General features: G+C 42.9%; 1 protein-coding gene across 1 annotated transcript in view; it reads left to right on the top strand.

Annotated features, from left to right (window-relative positions):
• plppr4b (phospholipid phosphatase related 4b) overlaps window positions 1-22,166 on the top strand; it is a gene marked incomplete at both ends in the record, with an annotated part of 55,366 nt that overhangs the window by 13,848 nt on the left and 19,352 nt on the right. Inside the window, 2 exons of the mRNA XM_080751584.1 lie at window positions 14,334-14,519; window positions 21,466-21,595. Coding sequence (XP_080607710.1) covers window positions 14,334-14,519; window positions 21,466-21,595 — 316 coding nt within the window. The remainder of the gene's footprint in view (window positions 1-14,333; window positions 14,520-21,465; window positions 21,596-22,166) is intronic.

Raw genomic sequence — 22,166 nt, 5'->3', positions numbered from 1 at the left:
CCTCCAGTCCCTCTTGGAGGCTGGCAGGGCAGGAAGCACCATCAGGGTGTATTCCACTGCAATTTCCCTCCGTCATGATGAAGTAGATGGGCTACCAATTGGTAGGCATGACTCTGTCAAAGAATTTTTGAAAGGTGTCCGCAGGTTACGTCCCGGACGAGAGTTGAGGGCTGCCCCTTGGGATCTCCCTCTGGTGCTGCAGTCCTTGACTAGGGCCCCTTATGAGCCTATGGATCAGTCAGATCTGAGATCCATGTCTCGTAAGACTGCGCTTCTCTTGGCTCTCTCCTCTGCTAAGCGCGTTGGTGAGCTGCAGGCTCTGTCAGTCAGTCCAGACTGTATGAGGTGGAAGGCTGAGGGCACAGGGGTTTCGCTGCGGCCTAACCCGGCATTTCTGCCCAAGGTGATAACTCCACAGACAGTGAACCAGGTGCTGGAGTTAGCGGCATTTCACCCTGATGGTACGGAGGGCCTTTCCACTTTGTGTCCAGTTCGAGCGTTGCGTGCTTATGTGGACCGCACACAGGCCTTACGGGGCACGGGCACACAGCTGTTTGTCTGTTATGGTGGGAAGAATTTTGGTCTTCCGTTGTCCAAGCAACGGCTGTCACATTGGCTGGTGGATACGATCTCTGCGGCCTATGCTAGTCTAGGCCAGCCGGTCCCTGGTAGGGTGGTAGCTCACCAAACAAGGGGCATGGCCACTTCCTGGGCGGCTCTTAAAGGAGTTTCTATGGCAGAGATTTGTGCAGCAGCCTCTTGGGCTACACCCTGCACGTTTGCAAGGTTTTACAGGCTCAACGTGGCATCCCAGATGTCGTTGGGTTCCACAGTGTTGCTTGCGGCTGCCCAGCGGGTTGACAGTGGGGTTGGTTCCCCTGTTCCTCGCGACCCGGTTGATATAAGTCATCCATGTTAATGACCGTAGTGACGGTCAGAGTGAGGTCGAAATAGATCGTAAGTTATATCTATAACTATGGATCTATGAGACCGAAGGATGACCGTCACTATCTCCTGTCGCTCGAAACGTTCTGAGGCGTTCGAGGCTGGAGGAGGAGACGCTCTCACCCGGCATTGTTAAAGGTGAGACCGCCTCCCCGGGTCATGGGGGCATGACTTTGTTGGTATTTGATCTCGTTAATAGGTAGAAGATGAGGGCATCATTCATGTTAATGACCGTAGTGACGGTCATCCTTCGGTCTCATAGATCCATAGTTATAGATATAACTTACGTTCTATTCAACTAAAACTGCAGTTGATTTTGGCAGGCCTTGACGTAATGGCTGATTTTATACTGGGTTGCATGCTGAAAAACGTGTTGTGAGCTTGTTGATCTGCTATTTTCAGAGCGAAACACCTGAGCGCAACCAAACATAAAGTGACATGTATTTTAGTTCCACTGGATCTCTTCTCCACTAGTCCCTCTTTAACATTTTAGTCTAGTTTTTATTTGTTGACGAAATTGTCAATATATATATATATATATATATATATATATATATATATATATATATATATATATAGTTTTAGTCAAAATAGCCTATATATATATATATATATAGTTTGTCAAAATAGCCTAGTTTCTATTTAGTTTGTCAGTGAGAAAAGGTAGCCTAGTCGATGAACGTTTTTCGTCATAGTTTTGGTCGACTAAATCAACACTACTGGAGACCCAAACGAGAAATGTGAGGTCTCTCCGGAACCCAAATAGTGAAAATAGCCGATCCGCAGATCCAACCAGTTTGTCCATATATGGGCATTCCAAGATATGGGCATAACATTTATGACACCAGGGACCTCCATATATGGCCATTAATTTATTAGTGAATTGCTTTCAAATTCAAATGGTAAGATGGAATTAATTTGCAAGTGTGGCATCACGGCAACTAGGTAAGAACACAGGATTACATACGGTGACTTACTTTTACGAACGAACAAGGAACTGAACATACAAGGGCATATAAATAGACTAGACACAGGTGAACACAACTGACAATTAACACTGGGATAGGCTGGGGGACTAAGTGGACACAGGTGGAGGAAACTAACAATCGCAGAGGCGAGACAGGACAGGAAACAAATACTAAGTAAAGACAGGAAATACTAGGACTATTACTACAAAATAAGATACAGGCATGTAAAGCCGAACCTAACAAGGAAACAAGAAATGCAACATTCTTACTTCAGAATAATAGAACACAAAGGCAGCTGGCTCAGAACATACTGTATGTCAACAATATCCTGTTCAATACATTCAACAGTATAGGAATAAACTAAAGCAACACAACAGAAAGGCAGCTGGCTCAGATCATAAGTCAACAGAATCATATTACATACAATCAACAGTATATCAGAATACAAGACTGAAATAGAACAGGAATACACAAGATAAAGTCCAAAAAACAATAAACACTGACAAAGTCACGGTCCTTAGGAGCGGACCGTGACAAATCTGTCCTAATGGAAACAGATATACAAGTTTTCCTCATGACATACTGTATCTCAGGGGAAGAGATTTACATATTAGACATAAAGTGTAAGGTGCTGTAAAGTAATAACAATGCATCAGGGGTGCCGTGAATGAAAAAGTTGTTTACAGGGGTGACCTGAGGCAAAAAAAAGTTTGCGAACCTCTGGTCTATGGCACTAGGGGCGAGCCAAGACCCACCGGCACACCGGGCATGTGCCAGACCTCTGCAGCCAACGCTCGATGCAGGGCCCGTGGAAGCCGTGGTCACAAGGCATGCGAGCGCACACGTCCCCTCGAACATATTCACCACAGCAGATCGGACAGACATCCTCCACAGGCTCATGGATGGTAATGCGTGGCAGGCTGTCTATTAGATCGGCTGGTGGAACCTCCACAACCGGGTCGAAGTTGTCCGGGTCGGTGCTGGCCTCCATGGCTCCGACGAGCGCGGCGAGCGCTTCTGGCTCAATGGCCTCGATGGCCTCGAAGCCGTGTGCCAGCCCGGCATAGTCCTCTACCCGCAGCTCCAGCGCCAGTCTCTCCTGTACCAGTATCTCCTGCTCCTGCTCCAGACTCCTGTATTCTCGTGCCAGCCGCTCGTATTCTTGCGCCAGCCTCTGGTGTTCGTGTGCCAGCCTCTCGTGTTCGTGTGACAGCCTCTCCAGCCTCTCCTCGATGGCCTGAGGTGCCAGTCCGCCCCGTTCCTGTACCAGTCTCCCTTGGTCTTGTACCAGTCTCCCCATGTCCTGTACCAGTCTACCCTGGTCTTGTATCAGTCTCCCCTGTACCAGCCTCCCCCGGTCCAGCCTCTCCTGCAGGGCACGTATGCCCGACTCCAACCGTGTCAGAGTCTCCTCCATGGTCTGTCCCGGCCCTTTCTGTGATCCGTTATATACAGTATATAGACCGCCAGGCAATACCCAGAGTGACGTCACCAGACCATGCCTAAGCGATCTGGTCAGAGAACACGTTGTACCCCGTTTGCAAGAGTACGTAGGTTATCTGCTTTATCTGTGGAGAGTGTATGTCACTGAGAGTCCTTTTATAGCGATTGAAATCATGATGAGGTCACGATGAGTCATCTATGCCCAAATATAGATTTCTAGGTCAGATGGCCCATGGAGTTTGTGATGTCAAACCTAGCAACCCAATATAAACAAACCTGATGTCAGACCTGAAGTATCCTTTTATACCCATATATGGAGATACAGAGATCTCCATATATGGGCATATTAGAAAGCCCATATATGGGCATATACGGATGACATCAGGGATATCCATATATGGGCATAAAAGGGACAAGGGCTTACAGTTAAGAGATCTCCATATATGGGCATATCAGAAAGCCCATATATGTTCATATACTGATGACATCAGGAATATCCATATATGGGCATAAAAGGGACAAGGACTTACAGTTAAGAGATCTCCATATATGGGCATAAAGGGACAAGGACTGTTACAGTAGATATAGAGATGTCCATATATGGGCATAAATGAACAAGGACTGACAAACACTGAGATCTCCATATAACCTATGGGAATATAAGGGACGAGGACAATGCGTAGCATTGTGAGCTTGTAGACCTATTTTCTAAATATTGTTGTACATTAAAAACTTGAAATGGGTCGTTCTGCATAGTACTTGGGATTTGTTGATGTAAATGTTCACATAGAGTGTAATAATTGGTAAAACAAACTTTTGGCCTATTTGTGGAGATAAGCGACCAACGGTCGCTTATCTCCCGATTAGGGAGTCTTACTGGTGTCAGATACTCAGAGCAGAGATCTCATTATAATAGCATGAACAGATGTCACAACAGTGATGTCAGATACTCAGAGCAGGGATCTCCATATATGGACCTAAAGGGGATTCTGTTAGGGATATTCATATATGGGCATAAAAGGGATTGTATCGCAGATGATGCCCTGTGAGGAGAACCACACTAACATAATCCATATATGGCCAAGTCAGATAAACGGCGAGGTCGCTTTTCGCCCTTTACGGTCTTACTAGTTATTCCCCGTTGTCAGGAGTACGTAACTCTTTTACTGCAAAAGAAAAGTCACTCCTCAAAGCCTTATTTGGGTGGTTTATGATAGACGGCGCTTGTCCGCAGTCTGTACTGATCCCAGCATCACCGAAGAAGAGTACAGCCAAAAAATCACGTGATCTCAACAGAAACAAGATGGATTACTCTCGTAAAACAGTCAACTGGCTATAACTCTGCAATGGATTATCGCGACCGGATCATTTTCATCCCTAGATTCTAGGAGAGCCGCGTGCGTCTTTTGAGACCATCAAGCGGGCGGATCGCCGCGACAATTGTTCAAGGTACTTAGTTTTAGTCATAGTCTTTTGGATAAAATTACATTATGTTTTAGTAATATTTTAGTCATCTGAAATGTTTGTTAGTCTAGTTCTAATCGACTAAATCTACAGTTGATATTGTATTTTGGCAGGCCTTGATGGCGTGGTAATGGCTGATTTTATACTTGGTTGCATGCTGACAAGCGTTTTGTGAGCTTGTCGATCTGCTATTTTCAGAGTGAAACACCTGAGTGCAACCAAACATAAAATGACTTGTCTTTGAGTTCTACTGGATCTCTTCTCCTCTAGTCCCTCTAAAATTTTAGTTTTATTTGTTGACGAAATTGTCAAAATATTTAGTCATAGTTTTAGTCATCATGGCTTAGTTTTTATTTAGTTTGTCAGTGAAAAAATGTTGCCTAGTCTGCGAATATTTTCGTCATAGTTTTTGTCGACTAAATGAACACTACCAGTGGAGATCCAAACGAGAAATGTGATGTCTCTCTGGGACCCAATTCCAAATAGTGAAAATAGCCAATCTGCAAAATCGATCTTGTGAGCTTGTAGATCTGCTATTTTCACAAATTCTAGATTTTTTTCTTTTCTTTTTATTTTCTTCTGTAATACACACGCCATGTTTGAAGTCGATTGATTGGACAGTTCTGGACAACCAACAATCCACTCAGCTATAGAATGTTAATAGTTAATTCACCTTTAACGAGTTTCGGATAGCAGTTAAGGTTTTTATTCTATATACTGTATATATTTTTGTTAAATGGCCGTCCCTACACAGCACATCAATCTCTTGAGCTTTTCAGCGATACACACACCAAGTTAAAGCCCATCGGTCAACAATTTGTCTAAAATGAAAGGTGATATAAAACCTTTCTGGTTCTGGGAGGTGCCGCAATAAAATACCACCAATTATACCTACTAAAAACGGTTATTAGTGTGGTTGTCCTAACAGGGCAACCCGACTATAGTACTTGTCCGACTTTCTTCTTCCATTCATCTTTCCATCTTTCCGGATACATTTTTATTTTTCCACACTACTCCTCCCACAGTTTTTCGGGCCATGTCAAATTGACCGGCTTCATCAGGAATCGTGTGCTTCCGTTTTGCTAACGTTATATACATAGTTTAATTTATATTAATTTATATTATTATTATTTCCATTGACTTGAATGGGGAAAAGCCCACATTAAAAAATTCCCAAATATGGCATCATGGATCACATGAGACTGACATGGAAGCCAAATGGGAAAATGCCGATTCAACGAGTATGTCCAAATATGGGCATTCCAGGATATGGGCTTAATATTGATGACATCAGGGATCTCCATAATACTGTATGGCCATTCATTTATTAGTGTATTTATTTTCCCCATTGACTTGAAAGGGGAAAATTCTAACTCAAAGACTTAATTCATCATCTATTCAAATGTGACTCGCATCACGGCAACCATTTGCAACACTCGCAATTTCCCAGAATTGCATCTTTCTAGTTTTCGATCTGCCCTAATGGAAACACATATACAAGTTTCTCTTGTGACATACCGTATCTTAGGGGGAGATATTTACATATTTTACATTTTACACAATGTAAGGTGCCGTAAAGTATATAATAACAATGTAATTCAGGGGTTGCCATGGATGAAAAAGTTTACAGGGGTGGCAAAAGATTTGAGTACCTCTGGTCTATTGCACTAGGGGCGAGCCAAGACCCGCCGGCACACCGGGCATGTGCCAGACCTCTGCAGCCAACGCTCGATGCAGGGCCCGTGGAAGCCGTGGTCACAAGGCATGCGAGCGCACACGTCCCCTCGAACATATTCACCGCAGCAGATCGGACAGACGTCCTCCACAGGCTCATGGATGGTAGTGCGAGGCAGGCTGTCTATTAGATCGGCTGGCGGAACCTCCACAACTGGGTCCAGTCTCTCGTATTCTTGCACCAGCCTCTCCAGCCTCTCCTCGATGGCCTGTGGTGCCAGCCTTCCACATTCCTGTACCAGGCTCCCCATTTCCTGTACCACTCTCCTCATGTCCTGTATCAGTCTCCCCTGGTCTTGTACCAGTCTCCCGATGTCCTGTACCAGTATCTGTTGGTCCGACTCCAACTGTGCCATAGCCTCCTCCATGGTCTGTTCTGGCCCTTTCTGCGATCCGTTACATATACTGTATATATAGACCGGGCAATACCCAGAGTGACGTCACCAGACCATTACTAAGCGATTTGGTCAGAGAACATGTTGTACCCTGTTTGCAAGAGTACTCATTATTCCCCGTTGTCAGGAGTACGTAACTCTTTTACTGACAAATAAGAGTCACACTTCAAAGCCTTATTTGGGTGGTTTATGATAGACGGCACAGTCTGTGAATGATCACAGCAACACCAAAGAAGAGTACAGCAAAAAAAAAAACTGTGCCGGGGAAAGTACTGCATTTGTTCGCTTGCTCCTCACCATTTTGTTCTCAGTGACCTGCCGAAAACAGTTAAAAAAGGTTCAACTCGGTTTGACGTCCGCCTACGCCGCAGGCTTCATGCATCCATTATTCAAAGATCACTCTCTCTCATGCTGGTAATCCCAGAAGGATGCTGGTCCACTAGCAGAGGAGAGGGTGATCTTGCAGCTGTCTAAAATGCTCATGCAGCAGTTCTGTGCCTCTCAGAACTGTTTATGCATTATATACAGCAATACGTCATCGCAGAAGCTGCAAAGAAAGCTAGCCTAATCAGTTATTTATTATGATGAAGTGAGTGAATTTTGGGCCTGGTGTAACATTATGTGATAATCAGTGCAAGTTCAACTAGACTGCACTCTGTTGAGGTGCCAACTCGCTCCTTGTGCGCCAGCAGAGCGTGCAAGTACTGCGATCGGTGCTGGGTATGTGGGTATGTGACAACACTTGTTGGTTGGTGGTGACGCCTCGTGACCTCACATGTGAGGGTTATTTATATCGGGTCACACTTATTGGTGGTGAGGTCACCAAGAATGCTGCTCCCTCATTGGCTAAAGGCCCTGCCTTTGTACTGTCAGCCGGAAACAGACGGCACCGAATGCAGTACTTGCAAGCTCTGCTGGAGCAAGTAAATACGGTAGGAATGGGTGAAATGGAACATGAAACATAGTGATACCACAGGCCACAATAACCTACCTGACCTGGCAGAGACCCGTGCTCGGAAGAGCACACTGCTTCTATTTTTTCTTCCTCTTTTTTTTTTACATTTTTGAAAGCATAACGTGAATATAAAACCGCCTTAGGTTGGCAAAAGGGCCTTTCTGTGTGGAGTTTGCATGTTCTCCCCGTGCCCCCTAGGGTAGGTACCCTCACAAAAAATAAAACGGGCTCAATCTGGAGTACAGTTCTTATGTGAGCGGGAATCAGTATTTAAAACACATCTATGGGAATTCAGAATGGAGGGGAGACGTTACCCAGATAGGATGGTAGAAAATTACGTCAGACTCTACATTGGTCGGGGTCTAGCATTTAGGCTACTGTCAGTAGGCCAATATGAGTGTTTACATACCGTCGTTGTGCTGTAGTATGTAGGCTACTGTCAGTGTGTGAGTGTGTACACACCGTTGAGGTGCAGCATTATGAGCAGTGACACCACTGACCTATATTTCCTCATGGCTGGATGATGATGCGAGGGAGAAGGGCCAAGAGCCTGCACACACACACACACACACACACACACACACACACACACACACACACACGCACGCACACACACGCACGCACACACACGCACACGCACACGCACACAGGAAAACTCTGTGTGTTCATTTAACTCTGGAGAAGTAACACACCGGAGCCGTACGGGTACACACTCACACTCACACTCTGAGAGCCATATGTACAATCTTCATTTTACTGCTATATACGCTCTGGTGCACACCTAGAGAGAGAGAGAGAGAGAGAGAGAGAGAGAGAGAGAGAGAGATACAGTAGAAGGGGGAGAGGAGAGAGCGAGACCATAGAAGCAGGGTTGGACTTGGACTGGGCATCTGGCGTTGTGGGCTTAGATCTTCTAATTTGTCCCGGTCTGGGCCAAATTTATGTCCCAGTCCAGGTTTGTGCAAAGGGGTGAGAAGGATTGAGAGAGAAAGAGTACACATGCAGCTATATTTTCAAAGATGTTTAGGGATAAGGGGTAAGGCATGGACGAAAATAGGGCCCATGGCCTCTTGTCAAGAGCCATCCATCCATCCATCCATCCATCCATCCATCCATCCATCCATCCATCCATCCATCCATCGGCTTTGACTGCACACATTCTGTTATTATTAAGCATTTCCCTCCACCACTTCGAATGTGTACATTTTCTCAGTGTCTCGTCATAATGCTGGAACCAGCTCAGCGATTTGCCTCATATGAATATTTGAAGAGTGCTGGTGTGAAGGTTTAGGTTTAGTGGTCGTGCTGTGGAGCTTCATTGGCTCAACACTGCAGTTATACACAGTACACTCTGTAATGGACCTGTAATGACCGCAATGCACAAACTCTTCCTGTGATGTGGACTGTTGAAGATGCAGAGAGAAACGCATTTATTTTATTCTTTCCTTCTTTGGCACCGACCCATGCACTATATCGTATATATCGTTGTTGGGCTGAAACTTCAATATTCTATAACTTGTTTTTTTCTTGTTTATTTTTTGTAAATTAACGCCCTACTTGATCGCATTACTGCGTCACACGAAAGCATAAAACATAGCAGATCGATGAACAATTTAAGCCTTTGTCGCACAGTGGTGTCATGCATACTGTAAATAGTGAAAATAGCCAATATAAATAGCAAATCTCACAACGTGTCACTTTTGCAACGCGTTGTGAGCTATTTTCTATTTCCGCTATTTAGAAAATTGCCCAAAAAAGGGATCAAATAGATTCTAGAAAGACGCAATTCTGGAAAATTGTTTCACTAAATTAATGGCCATACAGTATTATGGAGATCTCAGTGTCAGTCCTTGTCCCTTTATGCCCATATATGGAGATCCCTGATGTTTATGCCCATATACTGTATATGGACATACTGGTTGAATCGGCATTTTCACATTTGGCTTCCATGTCAGTCTCATGTGGTTATGACGTCAGACATCTATGATGTCAGTCATCTCCATATTTGGGGAAAGAAAATGTATTTATTACTCATAAATTATATAATAAATTAAACTATATATAACATATCTCTTAGCAAAATGCAAGCACACGGGCGTGCCACCAAAACTGTGGGAGGAGTAGCACAGCAAAATGAAGTTAAGGGCAACCACACTAATTATCTTATTAAATTAAATTAGATTAAATTGATTGTGTAAATAAATAAATGATTGTGATGATTCGTGATGATTTTTTACATCGATTAACTGTTTCACCTCTACACCGAGGACACCAACATTATTTCTTTCATTATATTTTACTTTGAGATGCACAGTATCTCATTGACCCACTGGGTCTGTGTGTAAAAGGTACAGCAGCTCTCCAACTCAAGTCGATATGTGGTTTTCTTATTGCTTTGGTATGGCATTAAGCATCCTAAGCCGTTTTGACAGGTGCTCACATTTCAACCCAAAGCCCAGTTATTGTTGTCTGTTCATGCCTCCCTGTGGCATTGACTTACACGCTTCATTTCCTCGCTGTCGGACAGAAACCATGCATGCATGTCCAATACTGTTTTACCTTTCAAGAAACTAGACAAATCTTGCATACATTTCATGTAGGCCTTAGGGATGGGACGATATGAAAATTTCACATCACGATTATTGTGGCAAAAGAAATCGCGATTTACGATATTACCGCGATAATCAAAATCCATTATTTTGATTATCGGTGGAAAATAGCAGATTTGTGAGCTTGTAGATCAGCTATTTTTTGGCAAAGACATTTGATACAGAGTGAAAAAAAGAGTAAAAGACTGTATATTATAAGTACCTTTATAAGTACCTTTTACCAGTTATAGAGGGTTTAAGTGGTACCGGATATGCAGCTCGGCAAATAAAAAAATAAATTGAACCCAGTGCAAGACGGTGGACGATGTCACGATAAATTAAATCTCCACAATACGATTATTGTGAGTGTTTTTATCACGATAAACGATAATATCGTGTATCGTCCCATCCCTAGTAGTCCTACTCCAAATACACAGCCATAGATGGGTCCTATCCGCACACGGTTAGCAGACTGACCTCCGCGGCAATAAAGTGCTCCGCACTGCGTCCTTAATGAGCGAAAGGGAATTGGGATTTCTTCCCATGAAATGTAACAATATATACGTTCCGTAATGCAATTCCCAAAGGAGAAAGCTTTGTTGTTCACCCAGAGAAATACTTATTTGCAGTGGTGTAAAGTAACTAAATAGATTTACCTAAGTACTGTACTTAAGTACACTATTGAGGTATGTGTACTTTACTTGAGTATTTCCAATTTCCAATACTTTTACTTCCACTCCACTACATTTCGGATCCAAATATTGTACTTTTACTCCACTACATTGATTTGAAAACTTTAATTACTAGTTACTTTGCAGGTATAAATTATAAAACATACATTAACGACTTTGGCACTATTTTATACCATGGCTATTTGAAAATAGCCGATCTGCTCACAACGTGTTGCATCTTGACGCATTGTGAGCTTGTAGATCTGCTCTTTTCAAACATTTTGTACTTTTACTTTTGGTGCTTTAAGTACAATTTGATTTCCAGACTTTTACTTGTAATGGAGTACATCTTCATTGCAGTATTGATACTTTTACTTAAGTACAAAATGTGAGTGACTTGGAGTCAGATATTGTCCTCTAGTTTCATATCCATTTGAAGGTTCTGGACGAAAACGTATGTTTAGTCAAATAACTCCCCTTTTCCACGAGCTGCACACGGACATCATTCTCTCCGGGCGACGAGACCGGACATGAAATGAATGCTGGATTGATTGATTGAAGAGTTTATTAGCAGTTTGCAATAGAAAAAAGAACAGTTTCATGACAGCACAAATCACTGGTACAAGGTCAACTAAAAGGAGATCGGTAGGGCGTTCCACATGTTGGTAGCTGGAGAACGAATTAGAGGCTTGTTTAGTGTTAAATTTAGTGATCGTGGACATCCTTGACCTTTAGGAAGTAGTGTGTCGGGTACATGCGTATCTTGTACACCAGGCCCATTGCAAGCTGAATATGTGAAAACGTCCTTTTGGAACACAGACAATGTTTGGGAAGCACAAACGTATGAGGCACACAATTGACAGGTGCTTTGCGATGTTGTTGTTGTGTGACATTTCTCACCCTGTTAAACAATACCTGTTGTCAGACTAACTGTCTGTCTGTGTCCCTTGCCTTGGCCTTTTAAGACCATATGGGAGTCCTTGTGCAGTGGTTAAACATCTTCAGAGAATGTCTGAAGAGTGCAAACTGACTTTGAAAAGTGAACTGACTAAGTAATCAAATATGTGGGGAATTCGACAGGTGTGGGGAATTTAGCAAATCAAGCTTATAGGCTGGGGTTGCCATGGCAATCAATTGGCTCTCTGACACACACACACACACACAAAGAGGAAACGTGCACTGCAACACAACGAAACGCACGCACGCACGCACGCACGCACGCACGCACGCACACACACACACACACACACACACACACACACACAAACTCGTTCACTATTGCCTTATTCCTCGGCTCAGATGGAACCTATTACAGTACCACATTCGTTAAGTGATCTTACTAAAATTATAGATTTGAACTTTAAGCCGTGGAATGCATGCAAACGCCGGCCCTAAGTGCAATCAATCGTCTTAGGTTTCATCCGTAGTACCCCCCCCCCCACCGCCATCACCGCCATCCCCCCACCTCAGGTCACAAAAATGATTTCCCCAAGCCTTTTATCAAATCAAATTAGCACGGCCGTTGAACCGTGTCTTTAATAGGCGAACATTTGTGCCGCATCGCCTGCCTGTTTATCTGTTTCTTGATTCATTCACATTGTGTTTGTCACAGTGCTACTGGACTGAGACACAGGGAACCTCTAGTACCACGTCCTCTTGTAGGGCTGTCGTGTTTCTATATTTTCTTCTTTTTATTTTTGTCTTTTGGTAAATTAAAGCTTTATATACTTAGTAGAGGTCTCAACGAGGCCCGGGCCTTACTTCCTACTAATAAACAACCGAATGTCTGTCTGTCTGATATACCTTCTTCTTCTTTCGTGTCTTTGATGATTGCATTGGTTGGCGACATTTTATTTCACAAGATTTCTTGTTACTTAGGGGAGGCCATGGGGTGGCTGTCGTCTTCTCCCGCTTGCTGATGTCGGCCTAGGCAGGGTTTGAACCATTCAACCTTCCGCATGAAGGGCACATGCCACTAACCACTACAACAACGTTGCGCCCCTGATATACCTGACATCACTGATACTAAACAGTGCCCAAATTTGGAGGTAACTGACATCACTGATACCGCCGCCTGTACTGCGCATGCGTCGCCACCATGTTAACAGCCGCATGCTCAAACATTGCCCAAATTTGGAGATGAGTGACATCACTGATCTCCAACATTACTTCTGAGACTCCTACATTCAATCCATCATATACTGTGCACACCACATAACCCAAACTCTGCACATAATTCAGAGCCCCCCCCCCCCCCCCCCTAAAAAAAGAAAAAGAAAAGATTGCCCGTAGGCAGTGCCAGTGGCTCAAGTTATAGCCAAGGCAGAGAACAAACATGTAATAGTTGGCGAAACGTTGGCTCGGGCAGGGCCAGGTTCAGACAGAATTTGAGAACTCCACTTGGCGCTACCTGGCAGGCACCGCATGCGTGCCACAGCCCACACTTTAAAAACCACTGCGATAAAGGTTTCATGTGGTTCACTCTCTAGGTTTCTCTTGGGCCTGGTCTACAAGATACGCTACACCACTAAGATATACATGTACCTGACAAACTACTTCCAAATCAAAGACGTCCACAATCACAACACCAGAGGCACCAGAGGCACCAGAGGAAAGAATGTGCCACAGAGGCATAAAAATCCAGGTCCAGGCACTCAGGTGGACAAACAAAGGGTTACATTTGCTCTTCTGCTATGCCGCAAAAATGTGGAACGCCCTACCGACGACCTTAAAGGAGAGTAAATCCCTGCTCTCCTTTAAAACCCCTGTGAAAGAATTCTACTTACAGGTGGCTGCAACTCGAAACTGACCCCTGTTAAAAGTCAAAGACAAAGCCTACCCCCCCTCCCCCCTCCGACATGTTTACTTTACATATGTTCTTTTATATGACTGACTGTTATATATGTTCTGCATATAGTATTGTTGTATTGAATGTCATTTAATGTCTCAATGAATTGAGTACAAAGGACCCCAATGTAAACAAGCCATAGTGCTTTCTTGGGTTTAAATCCTACACGTTAGTAGATTAGTATCTGAACTGTACTGTCCTGTGCTTTTCCTATGCAAACTTCTAATAAAGTATGCAATCAATCAATCAATCAATCAATCAATCAATCAATCAATCGAAATCAATCAATCTTGTGTTGTCTCCCATGTTGTCGTGGAAACAGCTCCCCATCCTGGTGTCGTCGGTGGTCAGCCTGTACTTCCTGGAGTGGACGGACGTGTTCAAGCCGGTGCGGTCAGGCTTCACCTGCCACGACCGCAGCCTGAGCCTGCCCTACGTGGACCCCAACCACGAGGTCATCCCCCTGCTCATGCTGCTCAGCCTGGCCTTCGCAGGGCCCGCCATCACGGTGAGGAAGTCCATTAATATTACAAACCATAGGCCTACATTAATACTTTCCCAGCCCAACCGTAATCTATCGAAATTCCTTGCAAGGATCAGTCAGCCGCCGCCGGAATCCCCCGGATTTTGTCATTAAAAACGAAATAAATGATAATTATCGCAAAAACAACGATCTTCCTCTCTTCTTCTTCTTCTTCTTCTTCTTATTCTTCTACTTCTTATTCCAAATGATCAGCGTGTTAGCGGCTAAACCAGAAATACTTGATCGCTTTCCAGATCATGATAGCTGTTTTTAGCATAGCAACACAGTACTGTATAAACAGGAACGTCATCTCAGCCTCTGTAGGTTGTATTTTCATTCAGAAAGAAAGTTGACATTGAGTGTGCATATAGAGAGCATGCCGTGCGCTTTGCTAGTTGGTCTGCTCTTGTTTCCTTCTACACCAACCCTTTGCCAGAAATAGCGAGTGAGGCGTTGCGATCTTGTAGCATGTGCTATTTCTGGAAGATGTTCCCCCGGAACGGTTGCTGCAGAGCTTCAAGTGGTTTATAATAGATACTGAAATTCTGTATCGCTTCCATATGTTGTACCATAACATCAAAGAGTCTTTAATACCTCATGCATCCCACGCACAGCATTCAGCTCCTCCGGAAACTTTGATCACAGCACTGGCACTTTTTACACCACTGGAATATAATATGATGCACTGTATAAGTTCCTTTATGTTTTGCTGTCACATCAATTTTGATGCTCTTATATGCTTTGAACTGTTCCCTACTGTATAGGCCTACTTTGTTAGTATGCACATGCATCACTTTTCGGACATTGCATTATTGAAAACGAGCACTTCCAAACTCTGACATTTAAGATAAATAATCACCTGCACAGAGTTTATTGACAGAAAGTAGCTCTGTAGGATTTTTATAAAACAAATACTTTGCAGATAGAAAGAGGATATTTCAGGCTTTCCGTACAGCTGCAATGTCGGTGAGTTAAAGGTAGGGTAAGTGATTTCACCTAAGTTTCAGTTTCAGTTTTCATGTAGGTGACGCCTGTCACCTACTTCTTGCGTGTAAGGCCCGCCTCCACTCGACCATGATTGGAGGAAGGCCCCACTCTATCCTGATAGGAGGAAAACCTGTCACCCAACAGTTTTGGTGGAGCAACTGAAACTGTTTTTTTCCTACTCACAGGGGATAAGGCTGAAGTCCTAATATGGACCAAACACTAGTGCTATCAGAACATTTAGACCTTTTTGTTATTATTTGAATTAAATGAAATCACTTACCCTACATTTAAACGCTGTATAATACAATCAGACAGGACCTTTCCGTTTGGATGTATGGGCGGTCAAAAACAGAAAGTTGTTCTGCAGGCGTCAGTGGGCGTTCCTGCATAACTTCTGGGTAAACTGAGCTAATAATAATAATAATAATAATAATAGCTGGAATTTATGTAGCGCTTTACAACACTGTGTATTATGTGTGTTAAGATTAGCTAAGCTAAGATTTTCCTTGGCCTGAAGACCCCTGCTGTGGAGTATGAGCATGACGCAGGGCCGTGCAGAGAGCACTGAGTGGGCAGGCGCTCAAACTTAACAAAAGGGCACTTTTTTGTGGGGGTCCCTCGTGCCATTTCACACCAGAAATATAGTACAGTGAACTTATCATTGATTGATTGATTGATTGATTGATTGAAGACTTTATTAGAAGTTTGCATAGGAAAAGGTACAGTTTCATGACGGTACAGTTCACTGGTACAAGGTCTACTAAAAGGAGATCCATGAAAAGATTAAGCTTATTTCCACTGGAAACCATTAAAGTATCTCATATAACATTGAATGACAGACAAATAGAACACAGTACTATGCAGTAGATATGTAAAGAAAAACAAAAAATCACACCTGTGTGAACTGAGCGGTGGTCGTGGGGGGGGGGGGGGGGGGGTGCCTGTGTGTGTGTGTGTGTGTGTGTGTGTGTGTGTGTGTGTCTGTGTGTGTGTGTGTGTGTGTGTGTGTGTCTGGCCTGGCCTGGCCTGAACAACAGCGCCCCTCCCTTAACATGTGTGGTCAGAAAAGGTACTTCGGGCTACATACAGACACACACGCACACACACACGCACACACACACGCACGCATACACACACGGCCACGTATAGGAGACGGTGTAACCACCGCTCAAAAAGAAACAGTAAGTCTAAACAAACAGTATATACAAAGAAGGGGCAGGGGAGGGTAGGGTTGGGCTAGGTTCGTTTTTTTTTTTTACCAGTTGCGAACGGCTGCTGCCTGTAAGTGGTTTTTCAGGGCAATTTTAAAGGATGCTAGTGATCCACACTCCTTTATGGCCTTCGGTAAGGCTTTCCACATTTTGGTGGTATAGCAGAAAAACGAGTTTGACCCTTTGTTGGTTTTGACTCTGGGTTGGAAGTGATCTGTGGCGCTGCCTCTGGTGTTGTAATTATGGACATCCTTAATGTTTATAAAGTATTTTGACAGGTACTTGGGTATCATAGTGGTGTTGTGTATCTTGTACACCAGGCCCATTGCAAGTTGCTGTACTCATGCTGTAATCATGCTTTCTGGTCATCTCAAATAAGGTTGTTTGCAGCTGCAAGGTTAACGAGGTGGGAGGGCACTTGACATCTCTGCATCAGGTGAAACTAAAACTGACTGATTTAAATTATAAAATCATTATTATTATAGTGAAATTATAATTATTTAGTCAAATGTTCGTCTTGATATTGCCCACGGATGTGGATGTTTTATTTTATTTTTCCTGGCAAAAGGGCACTTAAAGGCAAAAGGGCAGGTGCCCAAGCACGCAAAGCCCCCCTCTGCACGTGCCTGAGTATGAGTATCATTGAGTCCAGACACCCCTGGGGCTGGACGGGCTGCCCTGTCCGTGTGGATTTACTTTAGCTCTCCTGGTGGGTCACGCACACCCTCCCAGGCCCCTGGACTCCACATAGACACACACATGCATGCACACTCGCATTACGCACATGCTGTATTGCTATCGGTACCAATTAGTGAGAGAACACTACAGGCTAATGTTGATCAAAATAACACAATTCTTCTACATTCTCTAATTGACTTGTGTAGACTTGTAAATTAAGCAATGCAGGTGTTTAACAATAATTTTACTCTTGAGAGCGTAAAATGAAACCAAGTCTGTTTGGTTTCAGTTTAATGTAACACTCTCACAAGTTAAAGATCTATCAAGGGTCCATTTGGTTTACCAACTCTCCATCATTTAGCTGGGGACCACCTGGACTCAAGGACCACTGAATGAGAACCACTGACATAGACACACATGCATGCACGCACGCTCGCATTACGCACACAGACACATGCCCATGCAACAAGCATGCAGTAGCTGCTGTTGGCCACAGCAACGAGGAGCCAGTTGATGATACTTGATAACTTCTCTCTATTTGTTTTATTTCCACATGACGTGACCAAAAGACAAGTGCATGTGCATTCTTGTATGGCTTTCTATTCTGTCATTGACACAATTTGTAATCAAAGTAATTGCTATGTTTTCTCTCTTTTGAAACATTCTGTGCAAAAGAAAAAAAGCACGTACATTAAACTCAAACAACCGTTTTCCTGCCTGCTATCAATTGGGTTAACATTAAAGATAGCTGAGCACATCTCTCTTTCAATCGCTTCATACATGAATAGTTAAATGGCTGGGGGAAATCTAAGGCCCACTGTTGTAATATTACAACGTTTGTATTTTATCCAAAAAAAGGTTAAATCATTTTATTTTAGCTCCCCCTACCACCTAAACATCACCATTGGATTCTATTGTTTAGTATTACAATGCCATTGGCCACAATATTTGCATATAAATACCCCCCACAGGGGCTGACATTCACACCTGCCACACCCGCTGACATTCCAGAGTTTTGACGAACAACATCTCACTTTTTCATGGAAGCTATTCCTCACAAAAACATAAGTAAAATGCCTGTAGTATTTTTTTTTGTGATCATTAGAATGTCTAGAACATGTACATATGTTATTATTGTGAAAAATATCCCCCATATGTAAATTAGAGCATGATTTATGATTTATGGCTATAAAACCTTACAAAAACATTTTTTTGAAAAAAACATTACATTTTCCTCTTATTAGGACTCCTACAACACCATCTGATTTTTTTCAATTTCTTATTTCAAGTATTGGGTTGAAGAGGTTTGAATTGTCACTTCACTGTCACTGGGACCTCCTCAAAAAATGAATGATGTGGCGACCCCCACTGGACTAGACCATGACAGTCTCACAGCAAAATAGTGAATCTCGGCACAACTTTGGGGAATCAAAGGTTGTTCACTGAATGCTTAGTGGACTACAATCCACTTTACTTAAATTACATTACTTAAAGCTGTTATGACACGCCAAAAAAAATAACATTATGCTACAGTAGTCACAGTAGCTAGTTTTATTTTTTGTTATCACGATTCGCATTCTCACTGCAGTCAGCTCTTTCTGGGAGACAGACAGAGAGTACAGTTAGTACAGTAGGGGCGCGGTGTGACATCATCAACAACATTAGCCAAACAGATTTACAGCCTGATTTACCTTGTTTTTCCTTGTCATAATAACAGCTTCAAGTAAATGTACTTACCGGTAGTTACTTTACATCACTGGCAACCATGTTCTATGAAAACAATACTGCCACAAGCACTTTAAACCTATTTGAAAATATTGTGACCTTCCTAAACCGCATATCAGAGTAGGCTTTCATTTTCTGGGTTCTATGTTAGCAGCACAAAACCTAAGGACCTACAGTACATTCAAACTGTACCCTTCAGTTGTTGTTTTTCTTATCGTGAGTACTGTCGTCACCACAATATTCAATGTTTTCATGATAGAGCATAGCCCTAATCTATACTCTGTAGTACGATAGTGTTGCTTGCTGAAAGGAACAGATCTAGCAAACAACAACATGTTGCGTTGAGAGCTTGTAGATCTGCTATTTTCAGAGGGCAACACCCGAGCACAACCAAACATAAAATTACTTTTGTCTTTTCTCTCTATTGGATCTCTTCTCCACTAGTCCCCCTATTTGTTAACGACATTTTCAATATATTTAGTCATATTTTTAGTCATCATAGCTTAGATGAACATGTTTGTCAGTTTTAGTTGACAAAATCAACACTACTATGCAATTCATTGACCAGTCCCCACTGGGCACTCTCCTTAGCAGCTCTATACAGACCCGTTTTTGTTATAGATTTTTGCTAAAAATCTACCCCCAGAATAGAGAATTTTAGGGTCCCTGTGGTGATAAATTCCACAACTGTTTAGTTTTCAAGAAAAAAAAAACGTGAATGTGAATTTGAAAGTTTGATTTCAAAAGAGCGGATCGAGCGGGAGAGCGGAATAGAGATAGGAATAACAGAGTTCTAATTTGAATTTAATCCAATTGAGGGAGAACTGAGTGATGTCTCTTTTCCCTTCAGAGGGGTTAGACCATGCATTCATTTCCCACCGAGTCCCATTGCACTGAGAGGAATCAGAACCGCAGCATGTCAGTAATACTATTATGGAGATCCCTTGAAGCATGCCTCTAAGAACTCTCTAATCCGCCCCCCTTCTCTCTCTCTCTCTCTCTCTCTCTCTCTCTCTCTCTCTCTCTCTCTCTGTCTCCACCATCCCTTTTTTCTCCCGCTCCATCCATCCATCCATCCTCCTTTGTTCTTGTCGATCTCTACAACTCACTCCCAAGTCTGTCTGTCTGTCTGTCTGTCTGCCTATCCTTGTCTCTATGGAGGATTAGATGTAAAGATGATTCATAAAGTATTCAAAAAAGATGTGTGTGTGTGTGTGTGTGTGTGTGTGTGTGTGTGTGTGTGTGTGTGTGTGTGTGTGTGTGTGTGTGTGTGTGTGTGTGTGTGTGTGTGTGCGCGTGCATGTGCGCACGTGCACATGCATACTACACATTTACACCATAATCGGGTGGGAACAATCAATCAGGTTATGGGAATACTTGGATTTGATTGAGGGATTTACATTCTCACAAGTGATGCGTTAGTTAGGCCTAAACAGCAGAATGATTCAGTCAGTTGTTGGATTCCTCTCTCCAAGATCGTAGCGTAAAAGTCCTGCTAGATATTTCCAGATTCTCAACATGGCATCACCAATTCATTCCTTCATTCATTTCACCTTTTTCATGCTTAATGGAAAGAATTTTTCTAGTGTCCAAAATGGAGTCATTTGTTAAAATAGAGAACAAATGACTTTCCAGCATGAATAAATGTAATAAAATAAAAAGTAATTGTTTTTAGTTATTTGTACATTTATTCATGCTGGAAAGGCACTTTACAGCGTCAATAAGAAAATAATACACAAACTGAAATTACTATGATTTTTCATATTTCATTGACAGTATACGCTGAGAACCCACCAAGCTTTATCGTGAGCAGAGGTTTGTAACTGCGTAACTGTTCTCGCCAAACCTGGTCAATGCGTTTCAATGAGAATGCACGCGGAAAAACGTTTCTTTCTCCGAGCGGAACAGAGTCAGCGTGCACACACTTATGCTTGTGCGCCTGATGGGTTTCAAGCTCTATGCTATAAAACTGTAAGGTGCTTGTTGTAAGCCTTGGGGCAAGGTGGGCATTCTTTTGTTGAGGGATATCAATGGATTTGGCCTAGCCAGGGGATCTGACTGTAACAGCACTTCTATTGTCTTATCAATGAAATGAGTACAAAGGACCCCAATGCAAACAAGCCATTCTGCTTTCTTGGGTTTAAATCCTATTAGTAGACCTTGTATCTGAAATGTACTGTCCTGTGCTTTTCCTATGGGTTGATTCTTGACATCCAGAGATTGAAATGTCACATAATGTGCAAATGTTGGTGACATTTTGTTTTTATCCCAAATGAGATCTAGGACTAAATAATACTCATGATTGATGTTGTGTTGTCCTGATCCTCCAGATAATGATAGGAGAGGCCATCCTGTTCTGCTGTCTGTCTCGGAGGAAGACAGGACCGGGAGCCGAGGCCAACATCAACGCCGCCGGCTGCAACTTCAACTCCTTCATACGCAGAGCGGTCCGCTTCGTCGGTAAACCAGGCTGCTTTTATACCTTTCCGATCCTATGCAGCACTTGGTGATACTGTAGAGCAGGGGTTCTCAACCTGTGGGTCTGGACCCCCAGGTGTATCAACAAATTATGTTGGGGGGTCCACAGATGATTAACTTAATTAGTGACATTGTTTTCTCACTCAACAGTAAACAAACCAACATAGAGTTTAAGTGTATGAAAGGAATCTGCACATTTCTAAAGTGACAATTTAAGGACTTTTTAATACATCTAAAATGACAAATTAAACTTTGGAAAAATTGTCAAATATTAGAGGTAGAAATTGTGAAAATAGGCGATCTACATACTCACAACGCCTCGCAACGTGAGGCGTTGTGAGCATTTAGATCGGCTATTCTCACAATAGAACTATGTTAAAAATGTTACTATGTTTAGTGCCCGTCAGGGTGGGGGGTCCCCAGTCCAAATATGATTATTTTGGGGGTCTGAAAAGGTTGAGAACCGCTAGTCTAATGAAATGAACTGGGGACCCCCACCCTGACAAGCACCTGGAATTGTAGGAATTGGTGCATTAAATTGAGTTAGTCTCAG

Source organism: Nannobrachium achirus (genome assembly GCF_963921795.1).
Source record: "Nannobrachium achirus genome assembly, chromosome: 21".
Lineage (NCBI taxonomy): Eukaryota > Metazoa > Chordata > Actinopteri > Myctophiformes > Myctophidae > Nannobrachium > Nannobrachium achirus.
Note: the sequence above shows the minus strand (reverse complement) of the source record. Positions and strands in the feature narration are given on the sequence as shown.